The sequence below is a fragment of the Oncorhynchus mykiss genome, chromosome 13 (assembly GCF_013265735.2).
Source record: "Oncorhynchus mykiss isolate Arlee chromosome 13, USDA_OmykA_1.1, whole genome shotgun sequence".
Taxonomy (NCBI): domain Eukaryota; kingdom Metazoa; phylum Chordata; class Actinopteri; order Salmoniformes; family Salmonidae; genus Oncorhynchus; species Oncorhynchus mykiss.
Genome location: NC_048577.1, coordinates 45,579,947 through 45,595,086, shown reverse-complemented (window position 1 = coordinate 45,595,086; position 15,140 = coordinate 45,579,947). Strand labels below are relative to the sequence as shown.

At 46.3% G+C, this 15,140-nt stretch overlaps 1 protein-coding gene across 1 annotated transcript in view; it reads right to left on the bottom strand.

Annotated features, from left to right (window-relative positions):
* LOC110486546 (E3 ubiquitin-protein ligase SMURF2) overlaps positions 1-15,140 on the bottom strand; it is a 54,686-nt gene that overhangs the window by 19,533 nt on the left and 20,013 nt on the right. The window contains exons 2-5 of the mRNA XM_021558237.2: positions 9,986-10,024; positions 8,288-8,396; positions 2,032-2,165; positions 402-467 (exon numbers count right to left, since the gene is read on the bottom strand). Coding sequence (XP_021413912.2) covers positions 402-467; positions 2,032-2,165; positions 8,288-8,396; positions 9,986-10,024 — 348 coding nt within the window. The remainder of the gene's footprint in view (positions 1-401; positions 468-2,031; positions 2,166-8,287; positions 8,397-9,985; positions 10,025-15,140) is intronic.

Here is a 15,140-nt window from a genome sequence, read left to right as displayed (position 1 = left end):
GTGACTGTCTGTCACCAGGCCCTGTGGTGCAGATGGAAGTGCGGGCCGTCTGGAGTCAGAGGGAGGCGCTCATCAAGCCTGGTGTCAGAGGCACGGCACGCTCAGGGGCAGCGCTCAACGCTTTACACACCAACGAATCACTGGGAAAATAAGTCACCCAGCAGGCTCAGGTTGCTGGAGGGAGCCTACATGGTGTTGGGAGGGTTTCTTGTTCTCTTTCCTAGTTCTATTTCTATGCGTGGTGGTCTAGTGAGGTCTTATCAGCATTATAAAAACAACTGTGGTTAGCCTGAGGTTCTAATAATGGAGTGGTAACACTTCAGATACATAACAGTGTTACGTGAATGTACATGAGTGTGTGGTGAAAGTCTATGTGGCCTGCTGGTCACCGCTGTACTCACCCACTATCTGACCCCTCACTGTGTCACTGTCATTGAGGCCCAGCTTGTTCATGTCCAATCTCTGATCTGTGGAGGAGAGAGGGGAAGGAGGAGAGCGGGGAGAGAGAGGAGAAGGAGGAGAGGGAAGAAGAGAGGAGAGAGAGGAAAGGGGGATCGATCACTGTCTGAGAGACATGTAAACTAGCATGTGTTGGGAGGGTTTTTGTCCCCACAGACAAGTCCCTTTGCTCTGTATCGTTTACATCACCCACAGTGAATTCCTCTCCCCCCTCCCTTGGAGGCTGGGTATGGGATATGTACTGGAACAGATGGTCTGTGGAGTGGCCATGGACCGTAAAAAAATCACTGAGCATCGGTACCGAGCAGCCTGCAGTTCACTACAGAGGTCAAACATTTGACAAATCTCTGCACAAAGCCGGCACTATTCCACCCAGACTGAACATGGACATGAACCCCTGCCAATGTCTGGAAACTCTTTGTCTACGTTCTCAGCCCAGGCTGAAAAACAAAGCAAAAAAAAGGACCAAAGAAATGTCAGGAATACCACGTTGCCTGCAGACATGAGAAATGCCACTATCTGTTCACTGTTGTCTGAGTGTCATGCAGATCAGCTCAGGATGTGCATCTAGACTAAACAGGGACCAAAACATGGTCGGTCAAACCATTACAAGACTGGGGCAATGAGCGTGCACACACAAACCCAAAACCCCCTAAAACGCCTGTGGAAAGGACACAGTGGAACAGCTGCAAAAGGCACAAGCGAAAGAATGACAAACATACACTTGAATAAGACCACAATCGAGGGACATAACAAATCTATGCTTACATTTAAATAGCTGTACAATTATGCATGTCTGAGTAAAATGACCAGTTGTCTAGATTTGCCGACCGAGATAAACGGAGGTTAGTCTGTGGCGCATGCATGCTGCCACTCTATGGGACAGACGAGGGTGGAGGGCGTAAGGAGGGGGGAATGAGAGGAAATGCAGAGGCAAACTACTCACAGCTGAGGCACAGGGTTTGGGTTTTCCAGGAAAACAAGTGTCAGGGGCTTCTAGGAAAAGCAGTGGGATTTTGTCCTTTTTCCATCTACAAGACCATAGCAGGCCTATCAGCATAGTATACATACAGTGGGAGGGGGAGGCCTTTTGGTAAAGCCATCACTGGGTCCCTGCCTGGCTGCCACTGCTGCATTGGGCCAAGCCTCAATCTCATTTAGCCATTTGCTTCTGACAGGACACGTTCACAGTGATTGTGGGCTGATGCTGATTGTCTTTTCCTGTTCTGGCACTGCAGAATGTGACCCCTCTCACAACCTGGTCTGTGACCTGTCAGGAATAAGGAGAGAGTGTGTGCACTTGTGAGGGTACAGCTCAATGTGTCACTGTTACAGGAGAAGGGGATTACTAGCCTGTGACTCCGCTAGCCTGCGACTCCGCTAGCCTGTGACTCCGCTAGCCTGCGACTCCGCTAGCCTGCGACTCCGCTAGCCTGTGACGCCGCTAGCCTGTGACTCCGCTAGCCTGTGACTCCGTTTGTGGGACAGACAATGCGTCACTACACAGACATTACCTCACAGCATTAAATACACACACACACACGCACACTAATTCAATCAGGTAGTCCTTACAGCCGGTGTCTTTGAGGCGGTTGATGGCATTGGATAGAAGGCGTACACAGCCCAGGAAGCCAGCCCCCTGCTTCTTATGGATCTTCTTGTGGTTCCACACGCTGATGGTGATGGAGTCAGACTTTCCAATATATCTGAGGACAGAAGAGAGAGACCAGTCACTTCCAATGTACTGTAGATGTTACTAAAGCCCGTGTGAATGCACTGTTCCAAAAGGCCAGTCTTTGCCTGGATGTCCCCGCTGGGGAGGCACACATCCGCTCGGGGCTGCCTGTCACCGCGGGCTGCGTCCCCACAAGAACACAGTCAGGAGGTGTCTGAGAGGGATTTTCCGCCCGGTATCTGTGAATGTGCGACTCCCGACCTCGAGTGTCTGGGTACGAGAAGGACGAACACAGACAGATCCTGTGAGTCCTAAATCATCTAAAGGCAGCCCTTCGACCCAAAATCACCCAGAGAGGGAGAGAGAAATGAAAGAGACAGGGAGGAGGAGAGGCTGAAAGAGGGATAGAAAGAGGATAGTGTAAGTGAGGAAAAGAAGGAGAGTGAACAGTTGAACCATAACATTACTGCCTGACTGCCTCTGTTATCACTCTTAGGTACTGTGTCAGTCGAGGCCTGGGTATTAAACTCACACTACGTGAACCTGACGTGGCACATCTGTTCAGACCAGTTCCCTTCCTCAGTGTAAAACTAATCATCCATACAGTTAGCAGACTGCATCCCACTATAATTACCATGCTGCTTACAGAAACTAAAGGGATGTGAAACAATGCGGCTGTGAGTAAGATGTCTGGACATTTTGAGTGGAAGCCAAATGCCTGTCTGGGGTGCTATCTGAGAGCATTAGAATGCAGGACAGATTTGTAGGGGGGAATTATTACATCCAACACAGATCTGGATATGATTATTGTATCAAATAATAAGGGCAGTAGACTAGACATTGGATTAAGCTTTTCAAAACAAGATACAGTATGTTTACACTATGTTTACACTATGTTTACATACAGTATACACATGCCAAACATACCAAACTCTTAGATAATATGATTACTTGTAATAAGATAAGAGTTTCTCCTCTTAGGCCATCTCTATGTCTCTGGTTGGTTGAGGTACAGTATATGGCATAATGCATGGCAGTTGGTGCTAGGCAGGCCAGGCTGTCACACTTCCTCAGCAGGCAGAACAGGACCAGCTGGGCCCTGGGGACACTACCGCCACCTGCTCCCCCTGTCCCCATAGCTGCAGAGATGGGACAGAGAGGGACAAGGCCCTGGTCCAGGCTATGGGAACACAACATTGTGCATGTGTCTTTTCATCCCAATACTTGTATCTATGAAGGTATAGGAGATTAATTAACATCTCATCATTATACACTGCTCAAAAAAATAAAGGGAACACTAAAATAACACATCCTAGATCTAAATGAATTAAATATTCTTATTAAATATTTTTTACTTTACATAGTTGAATGTGCTGACAACAAAATCACACAAAAATGATCAATGGAAATCAAATTTATCAACCCATGGAGGTCTGGATTTGGAGTCACACTCAAAATTAAAGTGGAAAACCACACTACAGGCTGATCCAACTTTGATGTAATGTCCTTAAAACAAGTACAAATGAGGCTTTGTAGTGTGTGTGGCCTCCACGTGCCTGTATGACCTCCCTACAACGCCTGGGCATACTCCTGATGAGGTGGCGGATGGTCTCCTGAGGAATCTCCTCCCAGACCTGGACTAAAGCATCCGCCAACTCCTGGACAGTCTGTGGTGCAACGTGGCGTTGGTGGATGGAGCGAGACATGATGTCCCAGATGTGCTCAATTGGATTCAGGTCTGGGGAACGGGCGGGCCAGTCCATAGCATCAATGCCTTCCTCTTGCAGGAACTGCTGACACACTCCAGCCACGTGAGGTCTAGCATTGTCTTGCATTAGGAGGAACCCAGGGCCAACCGCACCAGCATATGGTCTCACAAGGGGTCTGAGGATCTCATCTCGGTACCTAATGGCAGCCAGGCTACCTCTGGCGAGCACATGGAGGGCTGTGCGGGCCACAAAGAAATGCCACCCCACACCATGACTGACCCACCGCCAAACCGGTCATGCTGGAGGATGTTGCAGGCAGCAGAACGTTCTCCACGGCGTCTCCAGACTCTGTCACGTCTGTCACATGTGCTCAGTGTGAACCTGCTTTCATCTGTGAAGCGGACAGGGCGCCAGTGGCGAATTTGCCAATCTTGGTGTTCTCTGGCAAATGCCAAACGTCCTGCACGGTGTTGGGCTGTAAGCACAACCCCCACCTGTGGACGTCGGGCCCTCATACCACCCTCATGGAGTCTGTTTCTGACCGTTTGAGCAGACACATGCACATTTGTGGCCTGTTGGAGGTCAATTTGCAGGGCTCTGGCAGTGCTCCTCCTGCTCCTCCTTGCACAAAGGCGGAGGTAGCGGTCCTGCTGCTGGGTTGTTGCCCTCCTACTGCCTCCTCCACGTCTCCTGATGTACTGGCCTGTCTCCTGGCAGCGCCTCCATGCTCTAGACACTACGCTGACAGACACAGCAAACCTTCTTGCCACAGCTCGCATTGATGTACCCTCCTAGATGAGCTGCACTATCTGAGCCACTTGTGGGGGTTGTAGACTCCGTCTCATGCTACCACTAGAGTGAAAGCACCGCCAGCATTCAAAAGTGACCAAAACATCAGCCAGGAAGCATAGGAACTGAGAAGTGGTCTGTGGTGACCACCTGCAGAACCACTCCTTTATTGGGGGTGTCTTGCTAATTGCCTATAATTTCCACCTGTTGTCTATTCCATTTGCACAACAGCATGTGAAATTTATTGTCAAACAGTGTTGCTTCCTAAGTGGACAGTTTGATTTCACAGAAGTGTGATTGACTTGGAGTTACATTATGTTATTTAAGTGTTCCCTTTATTTTTTTGAGCAGTGTATATCAGTGACGTGCACAATACGGAAGTGGTCCGACGAAGCAGATGCTAAGCCACAGGACTGTTTTGCTAGCACAGGCTGTAATATGCTACGCAATTCATCCCCAAAAATTGAGGTTGCCGCCACATCAGTCACCGGCATCATTAATAAGTGCAACATCCACACTGAGCTAAAGGCTAGAGCTGCTGGTTTCAGGGAGCAGGACAGTATTCCGGACGCTTAAAAGAAAATCTGTTACAACCTCCAACAGGAAGTTTGTCAATACAGACTAAGATTGAATCCTACTACAACGGCTCTGACGCTCGTTGGACTTGCAAACTATCACGGGGTACAAAGGGAAACCCAGTCACGAGCTGCCCAGTGACGTGAGCCTTTCCAGACGAGAAAAATGCCTTCTATGCTCGATTCGAGGCAAGCAACACTGAAACATGCATACCGTTCATTGACTATAGCTCAGCGTTCAACTCCATAGTGCCCTCCAAATGTATCACTAAGCTAAGGACTCTGAGACTGAACACCCCCCTTGCAACTAGATCCTGGACTTCCTGACGGTCCACCCCCATGTGGTGGTGGTAGGCAACAACACAGTTGCCACGCTGACTTTCAACACGGGGGCCCCTCAGGGGTGCGTGCTTAGTCCCCTCCTGTACTCCCTGTTCGCCCGCTACTGCATGGCATGGCCGCGCACAATTCCAACACCATCATTAAGTTTGCTGACAACACGACGGTGGTTGGCCTGATCAGCAATGATGATGAGACAGCCTATAGGGAGGAGATCCACGGGGTTGTAGTGGAGTGGTGGAATTATCATGGTCCACACACACCAACACAGTTGTGAAGGCACGACAACACCTCTTCCCACTCAGGAGGCTGAAAAGATATGGCATGGGCCCTCAGATCCTCAAAAGGTTATACAGCTGCACCACTGCTTGGTATCCGACTGCAAGGCGCCATCCAGGACCTGGACGCCAGGGAACTCGGCCCCAGTGATGTACTGGGCCATTCACACTACCCCCTGTAGCACATTGCGGTCGGATGCCAAGCAGTTGCCAGTCATGGGAAGGCCTTCAAAATCGTCAAAGACTCCAGTCGCCCAAGTCATAGACTCTCTGCTACTGCACGGCAAGCGGTACCGATGAACAAAGTCTGGAACCAACATGACCCTGAACAGCTTCTACCCCCAAGACAAATAGTTCACCAACAGCTACCTGGACGACCTGCATTGAGCCTTTTTGCACTTACTCTTTTGACTCATCACTTACGCTGCTATTACTGTTCATTATCTATCCTGTTGCCTAGTCACTTTATACCTATGTACATATCTACCTCAAATACTTTGTACCCCTGCACAACGACTTGGTACTGGTACCCAATGTATATAGCCAAGTTATCGTTATGCATTGTGTATTTATTATTACATGTTTTACTTGTCTATTATTTCTCTATTTTCTTTCTCTCTGCGTTGTTGGAAAGGGCCCGTAAGTAAGTATTTCACTGTTAGTCTACACCTGTTGTTGGGAAGGGGCCGTAAGTAAGCATTTCACTGTTAGTCTACACCTGTTGTTGGAAAGGGCCCGTAAGTAAGTATTTCAATGTTAGTCTACACCTGTTGTTGGGAAGGGCCCGTAAGTAAGCATTTCACTGTTAGTCTACACCTGTTGTTTTCGAAGCATGTGACAAATAAAATGTTATTTGACATATTCATTAACATTTTATACTTCGTATAAATGTAGTTTAAAGCGTCCTGAACAAGAAACTGATAGGTTTGTCCCTAATAGGGCTTCAGAGCCGTATTACAGTCCGGTCTGTCTGCTCCACATACTTTAACTGGGCTGGATAGGAGTCGAGGAGAGGAAGTTTGCCAGCGAGACACAGTCTGCTATCCTTGGCATACAGGCCACTTCCGCAACAATGCTGGCTGGGGTCAGCGGTCACGGGCCAGTCTGTTGGTCAGACCAATGACAGCACCACTGAGGAGGCCCTGACGTGTCAATGTTGCCATGAGCACATACACTTCCTCACGCTGTGCACATACAACCAATGGAAAAAGGCTTCAGTGCCAACTAAGCAAAGGCTTTTCTGGCTCTGCTGAGCGTGAGCACCAGGTGTTTCAGACACCATTTGAATATGTGTGAGTGTGCTCAGCTACCCTCAGTCAATTAGACTCCACACACTGAGGAGAGTCCATGTGCCTTAGCATGGAGTAGTAATCCTTAACCCTGACACACAGAGGGAAGGCACCTAAAGGTCTAACATAGTCATTAACAGGAAGAAACACAGGCAGGTTCCAGGTGAAAAAAAAACTGGAGAGGTGTGTGTGCGTGCGTGCGTTTGGCTCCGTCTTGGGAGCACACAGGTCGATGTCCTCCCATCCATCACCGTGCCCAGCACTCTCTCTCCTCCACAGTGGGACTGACTGACTGAGGGCTGTGTTTCCCTCCTGTCAAACGGGACATGAACAGCTAATTAAACAGCCATGGTGGGAGAGGGTCTGGTATCCTAAGCAACCAAACAAACGGAGACATGTGCTTCCTCTTTCTGTTAGCTACGCGTGACGGCTGGATAAACACTTGGAACTTTCCCAAATCCTGGGACTTCTCCCCCCCCCCCTCTATTTCCAGGTTGTTTTCACAAGACAAGCAGTCCTTGGGAAAAGCGACATGGGTGCAACAAGACATGCACATATTTCTGTCCAAAAGGTAAAAGGCTTCTGAGATTAGTTTCCCTCCCCACGGTTCTATTTAAATGTTTTTCTTTTTCACGTTAACTACCCCAGTGGAGTTGTCATTGCTGGCCTACAGATAAGTGAGAGGACAGATATAAACATAGCTTACTGTAAGGCATTCAGATCCTGCAGAATCAATATGTGACACATCCCTTGGCACATTGGAGTTGGGTGAGGGAATGCGTAGATCACAGGAAGTTGGTGGCATCTTAATTGGGGAGGACGGGCTCATGGTAATGGCTGGAGCGGAATGGTAGAATGGTATCAAATACATCAAACGCATGGTTTCCATGTGTTTGATGCCATTCCAGTTGCGCTGTTCCATCCATTATCATGCGCTGTTCTCCCCTCAGCAGCCTCCACTGGTGTAGATATAGCATAGAGGGCACTTGTGATAATTATAGAGAGGGGCCGCGGTTCAGTAGAATGCTGGTTCATTACTAAATCAGCAGGTTAAGGTAAGGTTTCTGTTAGATACACGGTTTCACATCTAGTCACAGCTGCTTCTATATGAATGGTATGTCAAGCGCAAGCTCTGCACTATCCATTATGTGGTTTGAGTGATGAGGGGACTCACAGGTCGTAGTGCTGGTTCCACTTGGGGTCGAGGGTGTTCTTCACGGTGTCTGTGGAGTGACATTGTCCTGAGCCGTCCACCACCACTTTGGCAAAGGGATCAGGGAGGCCTGCAGGGGAACACACACACACACTCTGCCTCAGCACACTGCCCTGGCCAAGGACAAGCTGTACTAGGAGAAAATGTTACAGGCATCACTCCATCATTATTTGATGATTTCATTATGCAGATGGAAGTGAGACTATCCGGTTTCTGAAAGGGGGAAAAGAGGTCATCTGAAGAAAACTACTTTTGATGAATAACATTCTATGACAGTCTAGGAATGGCTGATGTGTGAATCTGATAGTGTGACTGAACCTGAGCCGAGTGACAGATATCTAGAGATACGGGTGGACATGACATTGACACTAATAGACAGACCTGAGGGACCTGTTGGACGACATTTACCTGCAGATAGCCTGGGTGTGGTGGACACACAGGCTCACGGACACACACACACACATATGCCACGCAGGCCCACACAAACAAAACAAAACTGCACTTAGAAATACATCTCTCCGTATACATAAACACACTATCCCACAGAGACAAGCCTGCCTTGCTGCCACACAAGGCATAGTTCTCTCCACCCAGGCCCTAACTGAGTGAGTGTTTACTCAGCCCCTGAGGGCTGGAATGGGAGGAATGGGCACCAGAGAAACCACCTGAGTGAGGGACCTTAACACACTCACTCTCCATGACAGCCTGACCCAAACACACCCAAACACTCGAGCCACTATGGACACCTAGCACACACTGAAATGCTGTGCTTTTTCACTCTTAAATGGACTAGCTTTAAATGACGGTATAAACATTTTATTGATATCCCATACTTAACCTCTACAGAATTGCCCCAATTAGGCACATTTGGGCAGACTTAATAGAACATTTTGAACAGACATGCAATGGTTCATTGGATCAGTCTAAAAATGTACACAAACACTGCTGCCATCTAGTGGCCAGAATCGAAATTGTATTTAATTGTGACCTTTCTCTTGCATTTCAAAGATTATGGAAAAAAAAGAGAAAAAAAATGCATGTTTTTTTCCCTTTGTATTATCTTGTACCAGATTAAATGTGTTATATTCTCCTACATTAATATCACATTTACACAAACTTCAAACTTCAAAGTCTTTCCTTTAAGAATATGCATATCCTTGCTTCAGGTCCTGAGCCACAGGTAGTTAGATTTGGGTATGTCATTTTAGGCGAACATTTTAAAAAGGATCCGATCCTAAGAGATATTTCAGACCTGTGTGACTCAATGCATGAAATGGGAACGAAACAAAGGGAATAAAATAGTACTAGTTTTATTGGCTAATATTGATAATAAGCTACATCATTGTGACGTGGTGAGCTCATCTTTCTCCCCACAAACATATCAGTAGTAACATTACAGGCTATCCCTTTCCTCGTTGATGGTGTAGTGTAGTGATTGGTTAAGTGTGTTAGCATGGCGTTCTGATGGTAGGGAACTCTAGCAGCTGGCAGCAGGCCCTCTTTAATCAGCTCAAACTGACCCACATTTCACATTTCTCACGGGGGATACATATCTCACACTGCAGACATCAAAGCCCTCAAGCCCCCTGACTATGAAACTATAAAGCCATTTAACATGGAGTCGAGGATCAGAAACACAGCTTTCACTGGGTTACTTACGAAAGAAATCTTTCTTCACCAGGTTTTTGGCGCAGAGGACTGAAAGAGAAGAGGAGAATGAGGTGTTATTTTTAATCGTTGCAAATAGACACATATTACACACTGACAGGCTGTTGTGATCGTGTGGTTACATCACTGCCAAGGGAGAGGTTTGTGCAGGGCTGAAGTGATACACTGCTGCTCAGGGAACTGAATCAAAAAGCGCTCCATCTTGGATATGGATAGCCTTGGCTACATTACATAGGCAGCAAGAGCATTTATTTTATAATGTGTAATGTAAGACAAGTAATGTGACTTTCAGGTGATAGAGAAAACACATAAACATATATCTTTAGCCAGACTGGATTGTGCCAGACCCTATATCTCTACATTTGAGTGTGTGTACTGATCATAAGCTGACAACCAGGTGATGACTCAATGACATGAGGAACTCCAATGTTCCGCTCCAGAAAATAGACCCACATCAACATGATTTATAGCTATAGTAGTTGATTAACAGCAACTCAACCAAGAAAGTAACTTGACGATAGTACATATGGGCACTTGTTGGCGACATGCTGAATCATAAGGCATTCGCACATGAATTCAATATACTCTTCCCCACAGCAGCCAGCCAGCCTGCAGCAGCAGAGTAGTAGATTGGGCAGATCCCCAGTGAGAACCATGGAGGGGCTGCTGAGGCAATGAGGCAGAGACACTTAAACACCCTCCACCAGGCCTGGATGAACGGACACCTGGGTGTCTGGAGCCACCGACACACACTCAGTCACTTACTCAGCCCCGGCCCAAGCCCAGTCCCTCTGGTCCGCTTCAGTACAGACACAGCCACAGGCAAGAATGGCCTTTCTATTGTACTTCAATTACCTTTGTGTATTTGGTCGATGTATTTTTTGGGCCATCCCGGTCACATCCCACTGATCAAAATCCACCCACTATGCTCACTACCAGCGCCGTTCAATACCACCCCCATAGACGCCAGCTGCGGTGCGACAGCCGTCCATAGCTGCCATGTGAGTCGATTTCAGATCTTTGAGAGATGAAATCTGTCTCATGTCTGGCGGGCCCCGAGGCCATTTGTGTGTCTTCTCTGTACAGCGATCCGCTCACATGCAGGTGTGTCCAGACTTTACTTTGCTAACACAAATAAACAAAGGCAGGCCCATAGGGGCAGACAGCAGCCTAAGCCATTGAATCTACAACCACCGCTATTCATCTGCCCCTCCCCACCCACCCACAGCTAAACACTGGGAGAACCACAGTGCATGTGAAACATAACCTGACTCCTAAATCAATTTAGGTCTGAGCTGAAACAACGTATGAGAGGGAACAGAACACCATTTAAGAGTGCCATGGACTGAATTAAACACACAAATCACAGACCGCAGTGTGAAACACAAACATCTACACATGGTGTTTACTGATACACTCAGCACACACAAAGGGTTTCTAGGTTTAATGAAAATTACACCATTAAGATGGAGAGGGAGACAAATAGGTCTTAACCGAATTTAAACCCTCTTGGGGGATGGGAATGGAGAACATGCTCGACAGACGAGGAAGAATTTCTTCCAGCAAACATCCCTGGGAATGTGTTCCGTTCCAGTGAAACCCACCTCATTACTCAAACATCTGGTATGCATCTCTCTCAGTCAGTCTCACACAGACACTGTATGCCAGTCATCACACACACCACAGGCCCCTGAAAGGTTCCACAACGCCTCGCTCTGCACACCCGCTCTAGCTCCAGTGATCTAATTAATTATTTACAGGCAGAGAGGTGTGAGAGAGAGAGAATGTCGGGGTGTGAGGTGCTGTGAGGGGGTGAGGAGTTGTAAGAATCAGGTAACAGCACTCTGTGATATCACTATTCAGGTCTGGCTTCTTTTACAACCAAATACGGGCAGAACGACATACGCTGGCTCCTGACAACTAGCTACATAGTGTGTTTCTCAAAAGTAGATGATTTAATCAAAAGAAATGGACTCTCAAAGCTGGTAATTTTCTGTATTTTCACAGCTGCAGCGGAGCAAAGCTACAGGAGATGGACATGAACTGTTCAAACGTTACAGGGAGTCCCAGTGAGAAAGGGCAATGGTGAGTCTCATGTAGCCAAATGTAAACTGGCAGAGAGGAAGAGGGAAGAGAGAGGAGGCCGGTGACACAATAGGCCTGTCTGACTGTGGTAGTGAAATGACACATCACGGAACACCAGAACTTGCAGTAATGTCCCTCTGACCGGGACATGAAAACCAACGGGCCTTCTGTAAGCATACATTAAACCTAGCCATCAATTCAGCAGGAAAACAACACAACACTTATACATGCAAAATATAGAACAGGCCGAATTATAGCCGAGCACAGCAGACCCAAGACAAAACCACTGAAATTACAGAGATAACCGGACAATGGCAGCAGAGAAGCCAATGCTGAGATAGACTGCAGCACATAAATGGAGCACCGGACTGCAATCATCATCATCCAATGTAAGCCAACCATCAGAACATGAGAGGAGTTCTCATTACTAGGGCCCTGTAAAATCTGCGATGCGGAGAACGGCAAGGGACATTAAAACAGAATTTAACCATATAAATTGTTTTATTGAACTTAGTAGGGAATCAACTAAATGTATTGAAAATAAATTAATTTGAGCAAGCTTATCATACATAAGACATGAACAGAATACATCAGTGATGTGTATTTCCTGCAACTTTCTGAAGAGTTAACGAGAATTCCCCATCTGTGTATGCGCAGTGAGCACGTCTACCACTTTGTGTAGTCGTTAGCGATGATGCTAATGAAAAGTCTTCTGGTAGATGGAAAGGCTTTCCAAAAACCTTCTCAATTAAACGTTAACTACAAAGTAACCTATGCTTAAATTGATTATTTGCATCAATCTAGTGGGTATTTATTCCATGTGTAACTCCGTGTTGTTGTTTGTGTGGCACTGCTTTGCTTTATCTTAGCCAGGTCACAGTTGTAAATGACAACTTGTTCTCAACTGGCCTACCTGGTTAAATAAAGGTGAAAAAATAAATAAAATTGTTTTGCTAATTCTACCATCACATACACTACAAAAATAACACTAAATAAACGCCTCTTGCTATGTGCTACACCCCAAAATCTACATCTATAAAAAATGTAACAGACCTCAAGTGGTCTCCTGATGTGGTTTAAGCATCGTTGTGGACTTAGAACATCCAATTTAGTTGTTTTTCTATTTACATTTTTTTTTGATTCTGAGAGTGAAAACCTGAAAAAAACCCAGGTGAAAACAGAAACCTTGAAAAATTAAACTGAGAATACGAAATCAGTCAAAAAAAATAAAACAGATGTAAACTCAGACACCATGGGCCAACTGCTTATTTTTCAGTCAATATATAGCCTAACCACCAATATACGTGGTAGGATAGGTAGGTCAATGTTATGCAGGTATAGAGCAGATAGTTTGACTGATCACGTAGTAAACTAGAGAGTGAAGACCGGCTGTAAACTATAATGATGTACATGTGTGTAAATCTGAATGTCAAACAGCCACGCTCTTAAATTGTTCTCCGATGATGGTTGTTTAATACTTCTCATGGTGTTACATACACTACATGACCAGGAGTATGTGGACACGTGCTCGTCGAACATATCATTCCAAAATCATGGGCATTAATATGGAGTTGGTCCCCCCTTTGCTGCTCTAACAGCTTCCACTCTTCTGGGAAGGCTTTCCACTAGTTGGTGGAACATGGCTGCGGGGTCTTGCTTCCATTCAGCCACAAGAGCATTAGTGAGATTGGACACTAATGTTGGGCGATTAGGCCTTGCTCGCAGTCTGTGTTCCAATTCATCACAAAAGTGTTCGATGGGGTTGAGGTCAGGGTTCTGAGCAGGCCAGTCAAGTTCTTCCACACCGATCTCGCAAACCATTTCTGTATGGACCTCGCTTTGTGCACAGGGGCATTGTCATGCTGAAACAGTAAAGGGCCTTCCCCAAACTGTTGCCACAAAGTTGGAAGCATAGAATCGTCTAGAATTTCATGGTATGGTGTAGCGTTAAGATTTCCCTACACTGGAACTAAGGGGCCTAGCACGAACCATGAAAAACAGCCTCAAACCATTATTCCTCCTCCATCAAATTTTACAGTTGGCACTATGCACTGTGGCAGGTAACTTTCTCCTGGCATTCACCAAACCCAGATTCATTCGTTGGACTCCCAGATGGTGAAATGTGATTCATCACTCCAGAGAAAGAATTTCCACTGCTCCAGAGTCCAACGGCGGCAAGCTTTTCACCACTCCAGCCGGCACTTGGCATTGTGCATGGTGATCTTAGGCTTGTGTGCGGCTGCACAGCCATAGAAACCCATTTCATGGAGCAAGGAAGAGAACTGTGGGGGGACAGTCAGAGAAACATCCTGGAGAAAGAGAATGGTTGCACATCCCATCTCACCAACACAAAATATTGCATTAAACCACTGAAGAAACATAGCAAACACCATATCGCTGACAGAAATATATTAGCCATATGATCCAACCTACGGAACACCCCCATTTAATCTACTTTCTGTCACGATATCTTTGTTTAATGACATACAGTTAAATGATTGTCCCCATGTCCTGCCAGCACACAGAATTCTTTAAATGTATGGGTTTATAGGAAGTCTGTCCTGATGACAGGAGACTTCCCTAAGAAAAGGAAACCGACCAGCTTGCACCTACAGGGCGGCATCGTAAACCTATTTTTATTGGTCACGCCGGGCGCACTTTCTCATACTCACACACTGACAAATATATAGCTCTCTCCATCCAGGCACATAAACATGGCCACACACACACATTTCAAGCATTTCGCTACACCAGCAATTACATCGGCTAAATATGTGTATGTGACCAATTAAATTTGATTTGACACACATATACATACAGAGAATGCAACATCATGGGCACACACAGACACAAAAGGTGCTACACTCACAATCCTGGGAAAAATATGTAGAAATGTAAAAAACATTATTTTGGTTAGTTAGAATCACATCATTTCTTTCCCATGTCCACTTTTAACAAAATACTGTTCTCAAGGAGTTGTGATTTTTTTTGTACAACCGAGTAATGTACTTGCCAAAGTGAATAAGGGTTTGATTGGGAGGGAGCTAGCTGGAGTCAAAAA